This window comes from Phalangium opilio, unplaced genomic scaffold (assembly GCF_054372755.1).
Source record: "Phalangium opilio isolate 3A_F unplaced genomic scaffold, DU_Popi_V2 ptg000070l_1, whole genome shotgun sequence".
NCBI classification, from domain to species: Eukaryota; Metazoa; Arthropoda; class Arachnida; order Opiliones; family Phalangiidae; genus Phalangium; species Phalangium opilio.
The window spans coordinates 14,107,806-14,130,814 of NW_028324182.1; the positions used below are offsets into that span (position 1 = coordinate 14,107,806).

A 23,009-nucleotide genomic window follows, 5' to 3' on the forward strand; every position below is an offset into this window, starting at 1 on the left:
AATTTCGTTGTGCCATTCCCGGTACAATCCCACGAAATTTAAACCAAAAAAAAAAAAAAGGAAGAGAAAAGCAAGCTTTCGGACATTAAATGACCTTGAGAGAAAATAGCCAGCGAATTATAAATTAAAGCTCGAAAAACAATTTACGTTTAAAGGTCATACATAGCTTGGTTGATAAATATAACTCGCCAGGTATATATGTATTTTACAGTTTCAGTTTATTAATATACGCCAACGTGTTTAATTTATTAATATACGCCAACGTGTTTAATTTAATTTTTACACATTTATGTATTGCTAGGGAGAAGCTATAAATAAATTCTCCACATTTCTATATAGCTTTATCTCCAGTTCAAACAAACGTAGGTCCGGAGTTAATCCACGCCGCCTCTTAATTACAACCAGTATCTCATTGGTTCTTGAAAACTCGTGCACGTCAGCTCGACGCGAATGACGAAAATTACGTTGTATTTTCCGACTGAGGAGAGGCGAAGTAGCCCGGCCTCCTTTTACGTCCCCCCTTGTATTATGAAAGGGGGACTGGGACCAGGGTGCGAGAATAGGCATCTTATACCTTCTCCCTAGTAAACTAGATATCGCTCCTTGGTATTGCATTAACATTAACCTTTAATTTCCACAGTATTTACAATAACACTCAATTTAGATAAAAGCATGTTGTGCACGTACGTGATTTCATGTTTTTTAAACTTTGTCAAACTGAATCGTGAAAAATGAAAGATACGATAATTTTTCGACATTTTTAGCCAATTGTATACATAAATTAGACCTATTCGAAAGAAATGAACAAAAATTATTTCTCCCCCTATTGACAAAGAACTATTCACCCCTTCTGCATTGATTAAAAATAAATAAATAAATAAAATTAAAGAGCTACGAAAACAGAGAAAACAAAACCAAAGGTATGGAGGAGATAGGTTTTGAGTTAAAAGGATTTTTCCCATGACGAAGAAAAATAATCTAAAAATAGAATCGTTCAATTTTCGTTTATATCGCAATGCTCGTCCGAACCAAACCAAGTCCCCAAAGGAACAAGCGAGCGGGGGTGGGCGAGGGTTTGAGACTAAAGGGATGATGGGAATGGGATGGGGGAAAAGGGTAGGGGGGGGGAATAAAAATCGAAGATTCCCGGTACCAGCCCGGACACAAAAGGACGGACGGACCTAAGGAGATTGAGAAGTATATAAGATCCATACCACCACGCGCATAAAGAAAAGAAAAAAAAACAAAGAAAAAAAATTAAGAAACCCAAAAAACAGCAGATTCGGAGGAGGCATGCAGTATATGTAATCTCTATAGTCCAGTTCGCCCTAATTCCCGAGTTTCTGCTTCCTCAGCTTCCCCCTTCTCTCCTCTCTCATATACATACACAGGGTTCATACAACTTTTGGAAAACAAATTTCCCTGAGATTTCCAGGTTTTTCCCGTATATGGGGTATCCTATGGAGCAAATGCTATGGAAGGAGCGGGGCAAATAGGACTATAACATACTAAACGGACATACCCGTATCTCTAGTAGAACCACAGTTATGAGCCTCCAAAGTTTAGTGTAATGTTAATCCTATGGAGGGGATGTTTACGAATATTTTTCTTAATTACTCGACCCCTGATTGACGTAAATTTCCCTGATTTCCCTGAATTTTGCTAAAAATTCGAAATTCCCCTAAGTTTTCCCTGAATTTTGCTAAAAATTCGAAATTCCCCTAAGTTTTCCCTGAGGTTTTTTCCAACTATTTATTTCCCTAATTTTTCCAGGTTTTCCCTGTTTTCCAGGTTTGTATGAACCCTGATATATATATATATATTTCTATCAGTATCTCTCTCCAAGTTCTCTCTCTCTCTCTCTGCACTCCTCTCGTTTCTCGGAAAGCAGAAAGCTGCGGCGTAGATTTCGGAGAGAGAGAGAGAGAGAGAAAGAGAGAGAAGCCAGTTTTCTAAAAATAGCCCTTCCTTCTCTCGACCTCCGTTCGTTTCTCCTTTGGCCTTAGCGGCGCACAAACCGAGCAATTTCGGTCGGTATACTGTCGGACGACGGCTATATAACATTAAGGGAGGTTGGAGGGAAGCCTGCGCTCTAGACTATCGATCCGAACTGGGATTCTATATTTAGAAACACCGTCGAGCTACGCCTACTATACTTTTGAGCACCCCGTTACCCACCCCTCCCCCCTTTAAATTCACCCCCCCCCCCTAGTTTTTATACTTCCGAATAACTTCTTTACATCATCAATATTGATTTGAAAATATTTTATAATTTACCTAACGCGTTGGTGGTTTAATATTTATACGAAATTGTATACTGCTATTAAATGTCGAAATTAAACCGAGCTCATGTGACATTCTTTGTTGTTTCTGAAAGGCTTTTAAATGGTTTATGACATTTTGAGGTAAACGGTCACAGTTTGAGTATTTTAAGGATGACCCCTTAAAATTTAATTAAGAAACTGATTTAGACAATGATTCCTAATTTAATTAATTAAGGGGTCATCCCTAAAACACTTTTGAATCATACCTCGAAAACTGTGGCTCGTACTTTACAAAATTTCATAGAACAATTTTAACTCAAAAGCGTTTAAAGAACATCCCCCCCTTTAATTTATGGCAACGTCTTTCTCCAAAGATTTTACGACTACAATTTGTTCCTAACTGTTTAATACGTATTACCATTAAAATTAATTCGAAATTCTTTATACTTACTAAAGGATAGATTTAGAAAGAAAGCATTTTCCTATATCAAAAGATCTTAGACGCTAACTAGGTAGAGCCAAAAGAAAAGATGACACGTGTTTTTGACAGGGCATAGTACGAGAGCTAAGCATAGATTTCTCTTTTGGCACGTGGTTAAAATTGAAAATGACTCTAAAGAAGTCAACAAAAGAGAAGGGGTCAAACTCAGGGGGCGACTGTCAGACGCGGGATTCTTTTTATAGATGTTCCGAATATTTTCACGTACCAGTTCCGACTGGACTGCCCCTCAACTCCGGAAAGGTAACTAGGAAGTGGAACGCGTATAGTTCCTCTGTGATCCTTACTTTGTCCTCAGCGAAAGGGAATCGTTGAGTATTTGATTAAAACTAGCACGTTTGACGACGTAACAAGTGAGGTCAGAGCTAGGGCATTAATTATAACCACCTTCCTAGATACGTGTAGTTACACTTTCAAAAATTGCGCAGGTAGAAAGCCCTTTAGTATTATAGCATTTTCATCATCTTGACGTATAAGCCTTCATTAATATTAAGTCGATAATAATATGTAATAATTTAATTCTTAGACAGGGAAACTGTCAAGGTGTGAAATATCACCAGGTAATAAATATTGTTAGTTACAAAATCATTGCGCCTGTAAAAATGTTTCAACCGCTGAACACTGGTGCTTAAGTTAAAATAATAACAAGTTTTCAAAATCTTAAGTCCTAGGCCTAAGGGATATAGATTTCAAAATATTAAGTCCACTAACTGATATCAAAATACAACCCAAACTACACGCTAAAAAGGAATAATAAAGGGAAATTAAAGTATTAATGGGTTCCAATCAAATTTTCTTAAAACAAACAATTAAAATATTCAACAGTCAATTTCGAACTCAAGGTTTTCTTGTAAAAAAAATAAGGAATTTCACTCCAAATATACACTACACCCTTAATTTGCATATTTATATGTACGATTTCGGATTTTCTAAAGCGCATTAAACTTTTCTATAAATAAATTTTACGTGACGTAAGTCTCCTATCAATCGTAACTTGAAATCGTATCGTATGATTCCGGTGCACGTGAAGTTTTATCAGGAAAAGTAATCAATATATAATTCAGGAGATATTTAAAACTCAAATTCAAGTGCATATCGACAAGGGGAAGTTCTCTAGCTACTAAAGATAAGTTTCCGATTATAGAACTAACTAATATTAGATTCAGAGGTACACGGTATTAAATTACCTCTGTTGTAAACAGCAGCTTTACCATTCTAAACCAACAACAACCGCGTGAAAACGCGTTTAATTAATTAGTCAAGGTTAGAGAAATACGGCATAAATCATTATCACGCTCATAAATACGTCGTTACGAATGATGTAGAGTGACTTATTATATACCGCTAAATTATCTCTAATATATATTTATAAAAGATAAAAATTTAAATTTAAAAACCTTTTTCCTGGTAAGATTAAGTGAAGTTATTAGAAAATTTATTCAAATTTAATAATAATCATTTTGATTTTAAACTAATTTACGAAGGTAACTGTTTCCAAAAAGAGAAAGTTGATATTTTTCCTACTTCATTATCAGCGTTTTAATTAAGTACAGAAAAAACTAGCGTATGTCTCCATTAGAAGTAAATTAAAATTTTAAATTTACAAAGACCGCGACAAGAAAAACGGAGACAATATTATTACCCCCTCCTCCTCCCCCTTCTTTGATTGTTTTCAGTCTGGAGCCAGAGAACTCGGTTCAAAGAGAGGGTGCAATTGATATCAACGTCTCCCTGACTGTCGACTCTCGAGTCACTATCCCTGACCGTGAATTAGATATTTTTGACGTAAAAAAGGGGGTAGCGTCTCTGCACTCTCTCATGATGCAAAGAGACTACAGCGCAGGCGCCAATAATCGAGATGGAAGGCGGAGTTTTACCCCCCCCCCGTGTCTTTCCCTCTGAGTTACATAAGTCGAAATGGTCTATTGGCGTCTGCTACAGAAGGGGCGTGAAATTGCCGATAATTGAATACGAAAAAAAAGGTTTTGAGTTTCACTCTTTCTTTAAAACTACAACCATTACGCCAGCCCAATTAAATAGGTAAAGCGGTGTTTACTTCTTCTTTAGTCCGGCTTTAGACGGTGTTTAAATTTTTCGATCAAAAACAAGTACCAACTCCTTCTACACGAGGAAAAATCTTCATATTTTGGGGAGGATAAAAAAAGTGGCGTAGGGCTAACCTCAAGGACAAAATCTCAATAAAATCACTAGACCTTGATGCCGAAGCGACACCGGAATTCGTATATCAAATATTGCCGTAACGCTTTCTCTCTCTATTTTATATATATGTAGTCGCCATTTTTATATATATATAAATTCCATTGCCCTCCTAAATTTAGGCTTAGCAATAGGTTAGTATTACTCGTGCCCCTCTTTTTTTCGGTTACGTCTCGCTTGGGAAGACGTAAGTGCACCAAGTAAATATAGGTATTTCTACATGGTAATTCATCAATTTCTTATTTCATAGGCTAAAGATCTGGTAGAGATAATAATCTCATAAGCAGCCGAAATTTTAAAAGTTTTTCTAGAACAACAGTTCAATTTATACATTTATCAAGTATGACACTACCTGTACTTCGTACTTCTAGTAGAGACTTACTGAGAGCTTGTTCTTAGAACGACCCCAGAATTGACTACACTCGGTGTTAATTTTGCAGGACTTCCATCTAGGTACTGTTTAGTCTATACTAAGCCTTTAACAGCGCCTCACCAGGCGTCGCTTTACGAGAATATATGACGTTTTACCTACGTCACTTCATGACAAACTCCAGTTTGTAAGCGGCTTCAAACTTATGCGGTGAACATATCTTATGAACTTATGGCGGCTTTACTATGTTTTAAAACGGCTCTTCACATCATCAAACAGCGCTTTAAAATTTCAAAAATCCTAGCTCATTCAGTTTAAAACAGTGCCCAGAAATTTAGACTGACCTTCATAACCTACTTGGTTTTATAAAACCTATGGCGAATTAAAGAAACGATCAATTGAGACCTACGTGCAATACATAAGTTTCAAAATGGATGGAAGATCATCCGTTTAAACAAAAACAACACCAGAAGTTCATTACGCAAGGTGCATTTGTTTTTGCTAATATTAAATTTTGAAGTATATTATTTTCTTATCCAAAAACTTTATCGCGGAAAAACACCATCAAAATACAACCCCCCCCCCTATAAATGAACTTCAATTAACAAACCTTTAATCGTATCTCTAATTTCATTTCACAGTCTCTCGCGGGGATATTCTACAGGGCCGGTAGGCCCTTGTAGATATGACTTGATACTCTTTTGTAACGTTAAAGCAAAATTCACATGCTTTTACCAATTTTCCTATGGAGATTAACATGGGGTTTTTCGTGATATTTAACCACCTCTAACTGAAAAACTAGAGCGAAGTTACTTTTCGGAATACTCTTAATTTAACAATTAAGTATTCAGGGTGTGCGATCGGCTAGTCTAATCAGAAACAATTAAGTCTAAGTATGTTAATTTTAGTTAATTACAGAAGTACTTGTTTCGACCATCGTGATTGGACATAATAATAATGCTAGAGCTCTTCGAAAACTCAAAATAACCAAGTATCCAGTGGTTATCACGTCCGCTTTACACTCGGAAGGTCCCAGGTTCGAGCCCTGGTAGATACATGACTTGACTATCGTTATTGGACACAATAATAAGCTAGATCTCTTCGAAAACTCAGAATAACCAAGTATTCATTGTGTACTGGTTATCACGTCCGCTTTACATGCGGAAGGTCCCGGGTTCGAGCCCTGGTAGATACATGTTTTGACCATCGTGATTGGACATAATAATAAGCTAGATCTCTTAGGAATCTCAGTATTACCAGGTATGTGTAGTGTAGTGGTTATCTCGTCCGCCTAACACGCGGAAGGTGCAACGTTTGGGCCCTGCTAGATGCATGTTTTGACCATCGTAATTGGACATAATAATAAGCGGTAAAGAAAACATAATTACTCAAAATTTAATTACATTAAGACTGAAGCGACAGATATTATATAAAACCGTCTTGGTTTGGACCAAGGCCGAAAAAACAAACGATATGTGTGAGGTTTATCAATTGACTGAAGTATCAGATATTGAAATTTTTTCTAGTTATTTTTATACACTCAATCCTTAATCAATATTTAATTCAATCAACTGATTTTACTGTTAATCGACCTAGTCCCTCTAAATTAATTGAAAAAATTACATATCTACGCTTTTTCAAGAACAATTACATTTTCCGAAAACATTTTATCATGAAATTAATTATTTTGAAGGGATTTCGTGTCGATGCTCACTAACTTGTGAGCATCTTGACCGACATAGTTTTAATTGTTGCTGGCTTGACAAATTTTCAAGTTTGCACCAAAAGAAGTTTAAATCTGTTTTAAGTTGTTGATAAGACTGTCGTTTAGAGTGAATGTCGTCTACTTAAGACAAAGCAACAAAGTTTATCCTGTGTGGTAAAGGGTAAAGATCACATAAACAGAAATACTTCTCAGACTTGTTATATTCATTTCCCGCGGAAATAATATGGTTAAACACATCATTCATTACTAGTTATGCCAAGAAGGTCACATTTAACTCCGACACCCCCTCCCTTCCTCTATTTTCAAAATATATGGCATTTTATAATCACCAGTGGTTTCAGTGTATGGGTCATCAGAGCCGTCGCAACACACTCAGCCAATATTACCATAGACTGAGTTATGACCAAGAAATTCTTAAGTACGGAAAAAAAAAGTTCCAGTGCAACTTTACCATCAAAGAGGCGACAATAGAAATGTAGCATTTCGATATACGAAATTAAAAGTATAAATTCGCGCAACACCCTTGTTTGGCATCCACGATCAAATATTTACATTTTCCATTCGAGTTATGCCAAAGTTCGCTTGCTTTTTTAAGACATCCAGTAGAACATTTCAAATATTCAATACTGTATCCTCAACATGATAAATTAATTTCACGATAAAATGTTTTCGGAAAATGTAATTGTTCTTGAAAAAGCGTAGATATGTAATTTTTTCAATTAATTTAGAGGGACTAGGTCGATTAACAGTAAAATCAGTTGATTGAATTAAATATTGATTAAGGATTGAGTGTATAAAAATAACTAGAAAAAATTTCAATATCTGATACTTCAGTCAATTGATAAACCTCACACATATCGTTTGTTTTTTCGGCCTTGGTCCAAACCAAGACGGTTTTATATAATTAGTTTACAGTGTTTCATAAACGCGTCCTATAATTTTACTAGCAGAAACAACATAGAAGTATTTTTTAACTTCATAATCTTGTTGCTTGCCAATAAAAAAACGTTTTGAACTTCGACCATATGATAAAAACTATATAGGAGATATCAAATTTGTATCCGACCTGTTATAATAAGTACATGAAAAAGAAAACTGAGCTAAATTTAAGCCAAGGGGATGAGTGGGTGAGGTGGGTACAGACAAAGTGGTGTGTTTCCAGATTAGCCTATGAGAAATTGAGAAATTATTGACTTGTAAAATTACAGCAGGGATAGTTTCAAAATAGATAAGACGAAAATATAGAGGGGGGGAATAACATTTAATTGATAAATCGTGAACTTATAAATACAATATTGATATATTTTGCTGCGGTTTGGGTGAGTGTATCCCAGTTGAAACTTAATCTGTCAGGAAGAAGAAGGGCGGGGCAAAAGATATCTCTCAAATACGCAAATATGACGTATTTTACTCGATCGACGAGTACAAAAGGCGCGTTTAACCTACGCAGAGATCTCACAGATACTCCGGGCTAGAATTTGTTTATTTTTAAATCGAAAGACGCGTATAAAATAATTAATATCAATTGGAACCATGTTTTTACCTACAATATTAAACAAGATACCAGTCAATTACGTTTCTGTAATAGATGGCACTACGCGTTAGGCTTTCCCGCCAAGCACTCACTGGGAGTACCCCTATTGGACGAATCCATCAGGTGGTACTAGGCGTCCAATAGGGGTACTTCACGCTTAAGCCTAACGCGTAGTGTCATGCATTTCGAAAACTTAATCGCTCCTATCTTCTTTAAAATTGTAGATAGAAACATAGTTCCAATTGAATTATTCATCATTTTATACGCTTTTTCGATTAAAATAGAAAAAAATCTAGCTCGGCATACCCCTTTAAATATTATACGAATATTAACTATTTTAAAAGTTACCGTTACACGGGCAAAAACGGCCGGGAAACTTGCATAATATCGAAATTTCTTTGCGGTTTTGATAGTTTACGTGAACTTCTACACTATCATTACTTAATAGTTAGTTAAGCGAGTCTAGGGAGAGACGCGAGAGAGAGAGAGAGAGAGAGAGAGTAAGAGAGAGAAAATTTAAATTCTCTCCCAGTTTTGAGTAAACAAGAAAGAAGAGAGTACGTTGATACCTTGGATCCGGATTTCGGCTTGGTCTTAATATAAAAAGAAGAGTTTTAGGGAGAGTCAGCCAGATTAGAGAAAGGCATTCTGGGTAAGGAAAACGATTAGCAAACGGGTTTATAGGGGAAAAGTAGAGGGAGGCGGGAATCAGAATCATTATAGAAGAGATTCCATTTTCAAAAACATAAAACCAAAGCCACTATAGGAGAGAAAGAGAAAGAAAAGCCAGGGTTGTGCGGATTTAATCGGCTTTACGAAAAGCCCATTGGCAAAAAAATTAAAAACGACTGGTTTATAATTTCAGTTCGTTCGCCAAGAACGCGGTAATAAAGGGGAAGCATATAGGAAAGCCTGAATGTAAATTGTTACTAATCGTTCTCTGTTAACAGGAGAAACACGAATACGCGTCAAAACATATACGTTTACATGTTTTTATACACATTTTTTTTTATTTGAATATATCAAAAGTGTTTTTTATTCATTTTTATGAATATTAAAATTGTTTTTATATTTAATGAATACGAAAAAGGTTCAGCAACTTTGCATATTTATATTTTAATGAAAGTCAATGCCAAGGTAATACCTTTTACGTAATTAGTGACGTAACTGAATAACCTTCAAATTTATAATAAGCGTCTTTATACGTCATAGGAAAGTCTAGTCTCATAAAAAAAAATTCACACTATGCATGGAAGAGATATGAATTTTGAATAAAAATTTTCGAATTTAACACGTGAATATCACGTGGGGATTGAGCTAGACATGTTAAAATTCCGTACTTTTTTCTCAATTTTTTCCCCCTCCCTTGGTTCTAAGTTTCTTTCACATCCCTAGATGAGAAAGGGTCCCTCCCTAATCGACTCACGACGCTACAAGGTCGATCGCGAAACACGATTACTTCCTAATTAAAGGAAAATTAACCATTTTATTTAAAAACAAGTAAAAAGTAAATTTAATAACGTTATCCAATAAGTTACGTTTACTGCAAAAATTTAAAATAAATAAAGGTGCATGCAGACCAGGTTTAAAAGTTGTTGGAAAGAATTTAAATTTGCGCGGAATGTTTGTTTATTTATCTTCTATTAAAACTGTGAAATAATAATAATGATGATGATAAATAATAAACGTGGTCGGAAAACAATTAATCCAATTTAATTATTAAGTAATAAATAAAATACTACCCGTAGTTGCAAAGTTGTTTACTACTTTAAAATTTATTATTTAATAAAATTATGTTTAATTATGGGGTTAACGTTGTAAACAAAACCAAATTGAGCGTACTAAACTGCTAGAGACTACAAATATTAGCATTTATTTTGCATTGAAATCCAGTTTTAGCTCAACATAATTCGTTAATTCGGGCAGGTAAATTACCAACATTTGAATTGAAACGCTAATTTATCGGACCGTTATTAAAAAAATGACTGCAATTTCACATCTCTAGGTCTGGAGACAAATGGGAATCGTACGCTACTCGATAAATTTTAAGTGAAAAGTAATTTACGACCCATCTGTTAAATAAAATTCGCCATTTTGGTCTACCTGAAAACATAGGCCCGCAGATGTCGATCACGCTGATAATAAAACTCAAAATAAACGTTACACGTTTATAAGGCAGTCTACAAAATAAAAGTCTAACCCTATACTGGTACACTGAAACATATTTTATGTTGGCCTTATTACTCTTCTCGTCATCACATTTTCCCTATAAAACATATCGCATCGGAAGTAGAGCAAACGCGTCTAACTTTAATTTCCGATTTTTCTTTTGTATACGTAGGGTGGTAGCTTGTAATTCCGAACACTTTTTTAAAATCGATTGAAACATGACACACGTATAATGTTATGAGAAATATTTGATATTGTACCAAATAGCTTGAACATTTGCGCTACTTTTGAGCCTATTTTGAGCCAAAATTACCGGTAACTTGTGGAGAAATATCTATTTCCCCATTTCTAGTAGTGGCGTCCAATTCCGAACTGATGTCTTGTAATTCCGACGTAGGGGGTTTCAATTCCGACCCCCCGCTTCCAATTTCTGACCCCCCGCTTCTAATTGCCGACCCCCCGCTTCTAATTTCCGAACCCCCGCTTCTAATTTCCGACCCCCCGCTTCTAATTTCCGAACCCCCGCTTCTAATTACCGAACCTGCTTACAGGGTTGGCAAAAATCCGGATAATTTGAATAAAATCCAGACCAGTGGTTTTTATTGGATTAAACCGGATTTTTTAAAAACACGAGTTATTTTAGGGTTTTTTGAAGGCAAAGTACTTCTGTGTAGCTCTTATTTTAGTTTTGGGGCACTTCCCGACCCCTAGCCCCGATTCCAATGTAAAATAGTCTGCTAGTTTAACTGATAAAATGTTTCATGAAATCAATTTATTTCCTGAGTGCACGAACCTAACACTAGCGCGGCTCCAGTGGATCCCTTACAAGGGGACTTTCCTTCTAAACTCCGGGTTTGGCTTGGCAAAGGCTAGTGGGCGGGATTTATACATGCACGTACAAATTCCGCCCACAAATGCCTCTAGCTTTCCCAAGCCAAAACTGGAGTTCGTAAGGAAAGTCAAGTTGTCCACTGGAACCAACGCTATGCTTTAAGTTCGAGTAATACTGGAAAAATATTGTAAGCTGTAACTGGACAGTAACCGGTAACATAACTATTAGTTTTATCATTTATAATAAATAATCTTTAGTTGTCGCGTCATATATTTTTCCCTTGTTTCTGGTTGTATTTTAATTATTTTTATGGCACAAAATAGATTTTTCCCCATTCATAATTAAGCCGGATATTTTACGTGGTTTTTTAACACCACCACCTGTAATGTGGTATAACTATGGTGAAATAAACTTCAGCGCCTATCTCATTTGTATGCTATCTAAAACTGAAATATTTTTTTCATTAGGTGAATCGGGATAAAATTCCCTAACCAAGGCTTAAGTTTTGGGACGTTAATTCTATAATAAATTTCGCTTTCAAGTTTTAAATCTCTCGTAGGTTAATAGGATAAAAAAGATTATTAATAAATGCAACAGCGATTTACATTACCTTGATCGTCATATTCCATATTCAAGTAGGTATAAACCTTTAGCGACCCGTTTATGCAAAAGTTTGAAACGCGCGAACGCAAATTTTCAAACTTGGCGCGAGATTGAACCGTTATTTTTTTTTATCGCGGAATAGTGTACGAGTACGAGTGACGGCGCCGCGGCGGGGAGGGAAGGAAACAGGGACTTTACGCTAGCCGGGTTAAACTAAAGTTGTCTGCTTGAAAAGCCCGGGAAAACGTATCGCCGTATTATCGAGGATAACTAATCTGTTAAACCATGTCGTTTAATAGCGTTAAATTTAATTTTACTGTCGATAATTTATGATTAATGGAGTGTTGTTTCGAGTGGTCGGAATTAGCTGCTCGCAAAGGTTTTTATAAATATTCTTTTATTAATTTAATTTTGAGCCAAAATTTCGTTACGAATGCTTATTTTGTGGGGGAAAACTTGACGTTTTGGCTGAAATTGAGTTTATTTGCCTCTGATTTATCTGAAGAAAATGAAACCTTATTTTCGGAGGCATCAGGGTCGGCATTCCCTTTAATTGACATTAAATTAAATTCGCAAATTAGGTACATTTTTATTTCGTGTCACATCGTTCCCTGACTTTTAGATATGGATTTGAAATGATGTTTTTCGGATAGACAATGAATCAAGGCATAATTTAAGCCTATTTTTCACGGTCTAAAGCCTCGCAAGTAAAAGAAAAATCAATTTAAAAAAACTGTTCGGAATTAGAAGCGTTCGGAATTACAAGCCACCACCCTAGTCGTAGAAAAAAAAAACTTTCAAACTCTACTACAATCCTTAAGTCTGATATTTCAAAATACTAAATATTTAGCTATATACACGCCCCTTTAGTCACGTGGTATTATAAAATAATAAATATCTAGTTATCTCCACCATTTAGTCATGTGGTATTTCAAAATACTAAACATTTAGCTATATATTCACCCTTTAGTCACGTGGTATTTCAAAATACTAAATACTTAGCTATACATCCACCCTTTAGTCACGTGGTACTATAAAACACTAAATATTTAGCTATATTCGTAGGGTCTTCTTGCTCTACAGAAATTTAGTCAGTTGACATTTATTTAACATACTACCAAACTTAAAAGATACATGTCAGATAATGGTGTTCATTTGGTAGTCAGTCTAAAAAGTACCCTGATATACAAAGGGGCACAATAATCATAATTCACTGGGGTACACCACCACCCGTGGGGTCAAAGCTCGCGCAGATAAAATATTATTAAAAAAAATAATACTTGAACTCCTAAACTCAAAATGTCTAATGTCCATCACGAGGAATGAATTTAAAATCATAAGATACGATTTTAAGTGTATATATTTTTGGAAACAATTTTGAACTATGACCCCTGCCCCTTTCACAATTTTTCCATATAAGGATGATAGATATACTGCAATTTAAAACTAAAAAAAAATTTACAAATAAAACGATGTAAAATATTTATAATCTCAACCAGTAAAAACTCTTGGATATAAATTGAAAATTAAGTTAAGCCTAAAATGTTCCTTAATTTTTAAAATCCGCGTGATTTTGTTACAATTGAATTAATGACGTGAATGTCACGTGAAAAATTTAACACGGTTGAGATGATGCAGGGAAAAGAAGCCTTTTATACAGTATAAATCGAGTATAAATAGATCTTTTAGCGCGTTTGCTATTACAGCCATAGCGCTGATAAAATAATTCATCGTGTTTGTATTTATTGTATAGTAAATAATATCATACGTACGTTCTATATAACACGCTATAGATATTAATAAGCCTATATATAAACGATTTAGAAATAGTGCTTGCTCAAAGCGGAACAAGTAAAAGTATAAAGTATAAAGCACCAACCTCAATTGCAGCCTTGTTATCTTACGCGATACACAGTACGGGCAAATCTGATTCTGACTGATTCGGTTTGGTTATAAATGGCATTAATCGAGTGAGGCCGGGGGTAAGGGGGGTTTAGTGATAAATCATCAATATTATATTATGAAATCATAAACAATATATACGAATGATACTATAGACAAGGCTTAGGGGTTTTGCTTGCAGCTCAATTTCAAGAGAAAGTTTCTCTCGATCCGATCACGGACGATGTATGTATGTATGTAATCTAAACGCCCACTTAAAAAAAGTTCGCAATAACTTAAAAAGAGGTTCTGTTCGAAAATAGAGCGTGTACACTATTCTACGAAGCGTAGGCGGATGGGCGGAACGGAAACGGGGGAGAGTGAGAGAGAGAGAGAGAATGTTGAATTTATCAAAGGTATAATTACGAATATTGTAAACAAGAATATTAAAATATACTTGATTTGTTTTTAAATTTACCTGAGCCTTTAGTAACTTGTCCGTAATTGACGTGCACTCCCGTTGTCATCTTGATAATAATGTAGAGTTGTTTATATTTATATTTACAAAGAAACACTCGAATGTATGATAATATATATATACGAATACGAATTGGTCAGGTTAAAGGTTAATGGAATAATTAGTTTAAGTTTGTTCCGCTCACATCCGTCGTATAAATGACGCGTCAAAAAACATGTCGCTCGTTTTTTCCCCGTGCCGGGATTACGTTCACAATTATTTTTTTTTTTAAAAAAAATTAAATATTTGGCGGGAAATAAAAGGCGCGAATTATTTATTAAAACATTGACTTCAGCGTATTATATTGCGTGGATCTTAGAGCAAGAATGGTAAAGGAGTGTGTAGAGTTTACGCGAAACGCGCGTTTTGATCTCTATCCGCGCGATTACTGCCGGAAAGCTGGAAGTGTGCCGTTTCCACTGATGTTTCGCGCGCGAAATTCTACGGAGCGCCTCGCAGCGGATGGAGTCAGAATCAAAACACCTTTTCCAGTTTAGTTGCCGCCGCTTGAGGGAGATTTTCGAACTTCCCCAACGAGGAGAGATTTTTGGATGATAGGAAGCAAGCGGCGAAGAGTGAGAGAGAGAGAGAAAGAGGGAGGAGGAAGAAATTATAGAGAGAGCGAGAGAAAGAGCAAAGGCAAAAACAAAAGCGAAGAGAATCACGTGACCCTATTTCTCCCCGCGACAGCCGGATGACGACAGGCTGACCTTGGCGCTAAATTTAGAAAATGGAAACACCTCTACTCCAGGGTCGAAGCCGAACCTGAAGGGACTGCCCGCCGAAGTCCGGAACGCTTTGTACGAAAAGATCGTGATAGATGGCGCGCTTCTCTACCCCTATTACGAAAGGGGGGGGGGGTGCTTCCTTCGCTCACAGCGTCACACGCGAGGGAAAATGGGAGAGACGCTAGTATTAAGGGTCATATAATAAGATTCTTCATATTAAATCAGCCCTGTCATAAAATCAAGATTGGGCCCGGTTTGCGTTGCGTTTCATTTAAAATGCGAGCTTTCTCTTGAAAAAAAAATTCCAATAATTTCGCGTGACGCGATTTGCGAATGACCCCCAGAATCCCTCGTTAAAGAAGTAATTCCGATCGATGATAAAAACGAATCGAAACCCAGTTATCCGGGCCTCTCTCTCTCTTCGATATTGGCGGGGGCGGGAGATATTACATAAAAAAAAAGAAATTAGCATAACTTTTCGTTTTTATAAAATTTTTCCTGGAATATCAACGTTCCTCTATTTCTCTTATCTATATTTTAAGGGATAATGAAATGACCGCATACACCTTTTCTAAAGCTGCTAAGCTTTATTGTACTTATTTTTTGTGTATTTTTATAAAAACAACCAATAGACCAGACCCTTTTGGGGGTGGTGTTGCTGTTTTGCTAATTTGTTAGAACTTTCTAAAGGAAGATAACCCTTACTTTAAACGCTTTTGAAAGTTTGAAAATTAGTTGTAGTCTTGTCATTTCATTCTCCCTTTAAACGCCGATGTATCTTTTAAAAAAATTGTAATCAGGTTTCATACAACTTTTGGAAAGCAAATTTCCCTGAGATTCCCAGGGTTTTCTCCCCATATATTTCCCTGAATTTTCCAGGTTTTTCCCGTATATGGAGTACTCCATGGAGCAAATGTTAACGAAGTAGGGGGCAAATAGGACTATTACATAATCAAAGAACATCCACGTATCTCTAATATAACCAAAGTTTAGCGTAATGTTAATCCTATGGAGGGTATGTTTATGAACATTTTGCTTAATTACTCGGCCCCGGTTTGACGCAAATTTCCCTGATTTCCCTGAATTTTACTAAAAATTCTAAATTTCCATGAGTTTTCCCTGAGGTTTTTGTCAAATATTTATATCCCTGATTTTTCCAGGTTTTCCAGGTTTGTATGAACCCTGGTAATGTTCCCTTCTATTCCATATTAAAAAAGGAATATGGAAACACTATGTAGATGACAAAGTATTCCTCTAACTCGTGCTCGGATTTGACAATTAGTATCTTTGCACTTTGTAGGTAATTTGAAACGAGAGCTTTCGTTCTGAAATTCCAAACGAGTTATCTAAAACGTTTCTAATAATAAAACATTTGTTTGACCTTCCTACATCTAGTAGAGAGAGAGAGAGAGAGAGAGAGAGAGAGAGAGAGAGAGAGAGAGAGAGAGAGAGAGAGAGAGAGAGAGAGAGAGAGAGAGAGAGAGAGAGAGAGAAAAATAAAACTCAGCTATTTTTTCGCCTTTTTTTTTAATTAAAACCATCCATTATCAGTAACCTTGATAAGTAAAATACGCGATAACGGTTTTAATACTTCAGAACTCAGTTGTTTCGTTGTCATAATGATGATTATTTATAGCCCGGCTCTAATATAATAATCCCCCTTTATATCACGCTTATTAGATAAATGACAATTATGTCATGTCAGCGAAATTAACCGAAAAAGAAAAATATAATAAAAATAATAAAACTAACATTCATTCTGTGGAACATAAAATAGGTGAATGTAGTACAGTAAAAGCCTTATTTGTAATATATATTTTAGACACAAAATCTGTTAATAAATTTATACAATTCTTTTCTTGCCGTTTCCCCAAGTGCTGCCAGGCCTTTGTTGAGTCAAGAGATTTAAAAGAAAGGCTGACAGTTCAGTTTCACCAAGAAGCGATATCTAGTTTACTAGGGAGAAGGTAGAGATGCCTAAGTATTCGCGCGCGGCGCGCCATAGTCCCAGTCCCCCTTTCATAATACAAGGGGGGACGTAAAAGGAGGCCGGGCTATTTCGCCTCTCCTCAGTCGGAAAATACGTAATTTTCGTCATTCGCGTCGTGCTGACGTGAGTTTTCAAGAACGAATGAGATGCTGGTTATAATTTAGAGGCGGGGCCGGATTAACTCTGGACCTATATACGTTTGGACTGGAGATAAAGCTAGATTATAAATGTGGCGAATTTATACCTTCTCCCTAGTAAACTAGATATCGCTTACTCGAACAACTTGATTCACAAAGGGCCTGACAACACTGCACCGCGATTTTCAAGAGTGTCATCACTCCTTATGGGAGTAAACATTTCACATTACTAGGTCATTTGTTGCAGACGATGTTATCCGTAATTATGACGGATTTGTCTCTCTTAAACCGAGATCTAACCTAATAGATCCTATCAGAATCTAATAAGATGGATAAGTCGAATAACGCCAACAAATCAGATATCGTAATTATAAAAATAGATCAGATCTTTTTGGCCAAGAGAGAGGAGGAAAAAAATAGATCCACATCACCCACTGCGATGGAACAAACAAAAAAAAAACACGTAGCCTGCCAATAAACTCCTAAAATCAACGTGAAACTTAGCAAAGGATAAATTTAGCAATCCATTTATCACGCTCTCGAAATAAAATGAAAAAGGAATTATAGAAAATGTCAGTGTCGTTCTTACAAACATAAGTTAAGTAATAATCATAAGTATGACACTCCACAGAGTTGCCACGGAATTTTCAGAACAAAATTCCTGACTTTTCCAGGTTTTCCCTGACATTTTTCTGAGATTTTCCTTGATCATTTTAGGCCGAAAGTGTAAATGTTTACAGCACGTTTCAAGTGCTTATAATTAAATAAACTCTCTACATTAAGTTTTCCAATGTATTTTTTGCACAAAAATGAATAAGAAACATTTTAACTATAAATAACAGTCTAAGAGATTTTTTAAAGGCATTTTACTTGGCATAAAAATTCTAGATATTTTTAAGGATTGCTCTAGAGTTTTCTGTGTTAAGAGAGGATGAGGAGAGACTTTCAATACTCTTCAATAAAAACTTATCCCCAGAAATTTTACCAACTAAAATCAAATTCCCTGACTTTGCTGAAATTTTTAAAATTCCCTGACTTTTCCCTGACCTTTTCGGCCCATTTTTAAATTCCCTGACTTTTCCAGGTTTTCCCTGACCCGTGGCAACCCTGTTAAAGGCTACTATCATACTTATCATTATTCTGTTGCTTATGATGCAAGTCAGACGACGGTTATCATGCACTAGAATGTCAAAAAAATAAAAATATAAAAAATAAAGATGAAGAAAAAGCTTAGCGTTAGAAAAGAAAGAAAAAATAAAGTTCAAGAAAATATAAAATGATTTGACAGAAACGTTCCCCTCTCTCTCTCTCGTCTATATTTTGAAACTCTCTTCACCCCCCGCCCCACTGTTATTAACTCGTGAATTTCCGGATAGTGTCACATTTAAATATTTGGAGATTTTTCAACTTCTCTTTTTATCCTTCTCCTAAATTCCATCCTCATCCTCTACGATCTTCCGTTGGATAAAACAAGGGGTCGGACACTATTGATTAAATAATAGTAATACTCGAGTTTATCTCCCAAAAACATTCCTTAAAGTTAAAACTTCCCGATAACATTTAAATAAACCCATCCTTTTCGATGCTAATATTATTAACTCAGCATTGTTCTTAGAGCAGGTACTCACTTAAATTCATTATTGCAAAGCGCAACCGGGATTTATAATCTCATATTCATTTTTAAACTTTAAAATCACATATATAGTCAAAAAGTGGCAAGTATTCTACTTCTTGAATGCGCATGCAGTTACTCTTCGAAAGAATGTGTTTTTAGATGAGAAGGTCAACGCGAAGGAAGGAATAAATATAAGTTTGTTATTTGAAACGTCTTACGGTTAAGATTAAGGTTAAAAACAGAAATTAAAAGGTCAGTCAATATTACGGGCCGTCGATTCGATAGAAGTAGATCCCTTAGAAGAAAATCCCGTTAGATCTATAAACCAATAGGATTAACTTGCTCGGGCTGTAGAAATGAACTCAACTGTGGTGAACTTTAGTCAAAAAGGAAAGCCGTCGTATAGGCGAACCTTTACCAGTGTTTTTTCTATGAGCGCCTGTAAAAATGTCTTTACTGCCGACTGTATAATATAAAGCAAATATTACGTTGAAACTAGTCCTAAAGAAATTGGTTTAAACCTTTAGTCGTTTGAATATATGTAAATAACTATTTCCTAAGTTGTCTTTTATCCTATAGAAATTTAAATACTTGTCAATTGAAATTAATTAGTTGGAGTCCACATAATTAATGTTTGGAGTCCCTCAGTTATGTAATGTAATTCGATTAAAGTAATACGAGTCCCAAAATTACGTAATAGAATTAAGGTTACGAGTCCCAATAATTAGATTTATTAGTGCAGGGAATAGAATTTGATTAAACTCAAAGGAGTCTAAGAAACTAAAGGGTTAACTCGTGAAAATAACCTATAATTGAACATAACCTGTATAAATGTATGGCAACTCAAATGCACAAATCAGCAATGACCGGATTTTTTTTTGCTATCAGCTCTAGAGAGAGCGAGAGAGAAAAACAGAATGATGAGGGTTACATGCTGTACGAGCGAAATATAATCGAAAATGAGTTCTTTCCACCCGACTCTCCTAGAGCTTAGAACATCTTAAGAGCGAAGGTAATAGCTTTTGTAAAGAGGGAATTAAGCCAGCGCTACATAAGAAGCAGAAAAATGTCTATATATAAAAAAAAGACCACAGCGAGGTTTCGAATATCCAATATCCTTATTTCCAGAAATAGCCTAAGAGTCGCCAAAATAATCTAAAAACATCTTCCTGATTTAAACATCTGAGAATAAAAGGTTCTCGTACAAAAATAAATATACCCTATTACAAAATATGACGATACTGAGAATGTCCCACGTATTAAGGCTAAACCCCGAGTTGAATCAATTCGCTTCAAATAACGTAGAAAGTCGCCTTTGACTCTGGTGGAATTTCCACCAAGATTACTTTAGGTCTATACAAAACAGAAAGCGTTAGACTTTCGCCATCTCGTTCATTTTCTTTATGTAATCCGTACCAAACTAAAAGTTCAATGCATAAAAAGGCTGTCGTTGTATTCCTCAAAACGACTTACTAGTAATGCCAATTCCGAGTGAAATGAACCTTTTTACTTCCTTTCAATCGACGCAGCACCCTAGCGTCTATTTATAGACAGTCCGATTATTTTCAACCCTATTTTGTCCCCTATCCATTTTTCATCCGTTATTCCGTTTGCGTTATCCCAATTAATAAGGGAAAAGAGTAGAATCTAACATTGGAATGAGTGCAATTTCACACGGACATAGTTAAGTTTCCAACGGCAATATTTACCCTTCCTAAGATTGGGATTCTACATTATCTTCCTCGCTTTCCAACGTATAAACGCTGAAACCTCGAATAAACCATACACCCAAAATCACTCGCAATTTGCCGTTAAGCAAACCCGCTATTAAAAGTTATACCTTAACGGAGATACGGAGCAAACTCGGATTGACTCTGAAACAAAAATGGCGCGTGAAACGTTACGGAGTCCGTCTTTTAGCGCGAGATTTTTTTCCCGCCAGAATTAATATATTGTCAGAAGCAAAAGAAGGGCTAAAAAGAGAAGTGTTAGGAGGAAAATGCAGTTGATAAACCTCGATATGGAAGCTTTTTTAGGAGCCAAGAGAAGCAAGCTACTTAAAGAGAAGATGAACGGTTCAATGCGAGTTTGACAGTATATCCAAAGCCAAGGTGGATTAGTAGATATAATGTTAAACCAAATTGGGATGAAAATAGCTGTTGAAAAGTAACCTTGAAAGAGAGTATACGAAGCATTTTAGGCCTATATAGTCTTGTTAAAGGAGGAGTGTCTAAGTCTATTTCCGGATCTTTAACTCGTGGTGTTATGGTTAAAAAGGGGGCGGGAAATGTCGTCTGCAGAATGCTAAATACAATACATCGAGGTATACGAGCTAAAAATATACAGGGTGTTTGTGAAAAGTCCATCAATAATGAAAGGGCGTATTTATTGGGCCATTTTGAGTCGAAAATGTTCTATGACATTTTGCCGTCCGAGCCACGGTTTTCGAGTTATGATTTGAATATTTTAGGGATGACCCCTTCATTAAATTAGCGCTGTCTTTCAATTTCTTAATTAAATTTAAGGGGTCATCCGTAAATTACTCCAATCATAACTTGAAAACAGTGGCCCGAACGGAAAAATGTCATAGAACATTTTCGACTCAAAATGGCCCAATAAATACGCCCTTTCATTATTGATGGACCTTTCACAAACACCCTGTATAAAGACAAGAAGATAATCTCGGGTTTGTTGTATTTTAGGAGATAAAATTCTACCATAGGTTTATTTATTAGTTGGAAAAGGAAGGAGACAGCTTTCACGACTCGAGTCGCTTAATTGTCTAATAGTTATTGTTATAACACTTGTGTTAATTGGCTTAATTACCCGAGCACTGATTGTTGTAATTGCGAGAATTAGGTAAGGGAATAAATAACAGGGTTCATACAACTTTTGGAAAAGAAATTTCCCTGAGATTTCCAGGTTTTCCCCCATATACTTCCCTGAGTTTTCCAGGTTTTCCCCGTATATGGAGTATCATTTGACGCAAATGTTATGGAAGGAGGGGGGGGGGCAAATAGGGTTATAACATACTCATAAATTCAACCTAGAGTTATGAGCCTCCAAATATAGTGTAATGTTAATCCTATGGATGGGATTTTTGCAAACATTTTGCTTAAATTTCCCTGATTTCTCCCTGAGGTTTTTGTCAACTATTTATTTCCCTGATTTTCCCAGGTTTGTATGAACCCTGAAATAGAACTATTCTAAAAACCTTCCACATATTTCTAACAAAACCACCAGAGTTCTGACGCGTATCCTCAAAATTGACGGATGTAGAACGCAATCGGTTTTGGTTTATAGATATAACGTCTAAAGTTCTTTTGTTATATATATATATATATATATATATATATATATATATGACCGCAGAAGTGTTTTTTGTTGTTTTTTTACTTGGCTATAGGCGCGTGAACCAAAGAAACGCGCTATAAGTTATATATATATATAAAAACATTCAAACGAATAAAAAGGAACAGAGCTTCTATATAGACCGTCGTATTTTTTTTAAAGCTAAGCCTAACTCTGTCATAGATACCATAAATATAATAGAATCTTGTTCAATACATTGATTGGCGTGGTATGTTTGAAATACATTATATTTTAATCGGTAATATTTAAGGTATTACCGATATCTATGGTATAGTTGTAGAGAGAAAAGCTTTCTGGAGCGATAGGGAAATAAAAAAAAAATTGGAGGAAGAGAAAGCTCTACTCTAAGGGAGCGATGGTACCTATTTCTGGAAACATTTGACTGCGCCGAGTACGAGCGTATCCTCGAATGGTTCCCCCTTTTCAATAAATAACTTTGCCATCGGGCGAAAGGAGACTAAAACGCGCCCGTCAGTTGCCAAAGGAAGAAGTAGCGGGACTAAAAAAGAGAAAATAGCTTTTAAACCCCCCTCCGTGTAATTGTTTCTGTAAATA

At 35.8% G+C, this 23,009-nt stretch overlaps 1 protein-coding gene across 12 annotated transcripts in view; it reads right to left on the reverse strand.

Moving 5' to 3' along the window:
• Positions 1–23,009, reverse strand: part of HDAC4 (histone deacetylase 4) — a 50,504-nt gene that overhangs the window by 19,928 nt on the left and 7,567 nt on the right. For 3 of the 12 annotated variants that reach the window (XM_089843353.1, XM_089843350.1, XM_089843352.1), the window contains exon 1: positions 14,574–15,094. The exons of 4 other annotated variants lie outside the window; for them this stretch is intronic. In XM_089843353.1, coding sequence (XP_089699479.1) covers positions 14,574–14,622 — 49 coding nt within the window. In that variant the 5' untranslated portion in view covers positions 14,623–15,094. Of the gene's footprint in view, positions 1–5,960; positions 5,986–14,093; positions 14,355–14,573; positions 15,096–23,009 lie in introns of those variants that run through there. 5 more of the 12 variants (XM_089843344.1, XM_089843343.1, XM_089843351.1 and 2 more) reach the window with 4 other exon arrangements.